At 76.3% G+C, this 1172-nt stretch overlaps 1 protein-coding gene across 1 annotated transcript in view; it reads left to right on the top strand.

The window, feature by feature from the left end:
* Positions 1–402: 402 nt before the first annotated feature.
* Positions 403–1172, top strand: part of OGG1 (8-oxoguanine DNA glycosylase) — a 1603-nt gene continuing 833 nt past the window's right edge. The window contains exons 1-3 of the mRNA XM_026052623.1: positions 403–512; positions 585–946; positions 1021–1151. Of these exons, the coding sequence (XP_025908408.1) occupies positions 403–512; positions 585–946; positions 1021–1151 (603 nt within the window). The remainder of the gene's footprint in view (positions 513–584; positions 947–1020; positions 1152–1172) is intronic.

Below are 1172 nucleotides of genomic sequence, written 5' to 3'. Positions count from 1 at the left end.
GGGGCTGGTCCCGCCGTGTCCGTGGGGCCGGAGCGGGGCCGTGGGTGCAGCGTGTCCATGGGGCAGGGCCGTGGGTGCAGCTGTGTCTGTGGGGCCGGAGCGGGGCCGTGGGTGCAGCGTGTGCGTGCGGCAGGGCATGGGGCCGGTCCCGCCGTGTCCATGGGGCCGGGTGGGGCCGTGGGTGCAGCGTGTCCATGGGTCAGGGCCGTGGGTGCAGCTGTGTCCGTGGGGCCGGAGCAGGACCGTGGGTGCGGTGTGTCCATGGGTCAGGGCTGTGGGTCCCGCTGTGTCCGTGGGGCCGTGGGTGCAGCGTGTGCGTGCGGCAGGGCATGGGGCCGGTCCCGCCGTGTCCGTGGGGCCGGAGCGGGGCCGTGGGTGCAGCGTGTGCGCGCGGCAGGGCCCATGCGGCTGCGGGCGGCCCCGCGGCGCTGCCCGGCGCTGTGGCGCTCGCTGCGCTGCCCGCGGGACGAGCTGCGCCTCGACCTGGTGCTCAGCAGCGGCCAGAGCTTCCGGTGAGGCTGGGGGGCGGCCGGGGGGCGGCCGGGGGGCTGCCCCACGCGGGGCCGCTCACGGCGCCGCCGCAGCTGGCGGGAGAGCAGCCCCGGCTGCTGGACGGGCGTCCTGGCCGGCCGCGTGTGGACGCTGACGCAGGACGAGGAGCGTCTCTGGTACACGGTGTACGGCGAGGAGGACGATGGCGACGCCGAGGAGGACGAGGGTGACGGTGAAGAGGATGAAGGTGATGGTGAAGAGGATGAAGGCGCAGGTGACAAGGACAAGGCTGCAGAGCGGCGCCCCGGCCCCACGGAGCCGCCGGCGCCGCTGGGCGCGCACACGGACGCCATCCTGCGCGACTACTTCCAGCTGGACGTGGGGCTGCGCGCGCTGTACCGCGCCTGGGGGGCGGCCGACCCCCACTTCCAGGCGGTGGCCGCCGCGTTCCCAGGTGAGCCGCGCGGGTCGGGACGGGTCAGGACGGGACGCGTCCGCGCGGGCGGCCCTGGCAGCGCTGCCGCGCAGGCGTGCGGGTGCTGCGGCAGGAGCCCGTCGAGTGCCTGCTCTCCTTCATCTGCACCTCCAACAACCACGTGGCGCGCGTGGCCGCCATGATCGAGCGCCTGTGCCGGGCCTTCGGGCGCCGCCTGTGCCGCGTGGGCGCGCGCCCCTTCCAC

Source organism: Nothoprocta perdicaria, unplaced genomic scaffold, assembly GCF_003342845.1.
Source record: "Nothoprocta perdicaria isolate Ctin4 unplaced genomic scaffold, notPer1 scaffold_9, whole genome shotgun sequence".
Lineage (NCBI taxonomy): Eukaryota > Metazoa > Chordata > Aves > Tinamiformes > Tinamidae > Nothoprocta > Nothoprocta perdicaria.
This window is presented reverse-complemented; position numbering and strand designations above follow the sequence as displayed.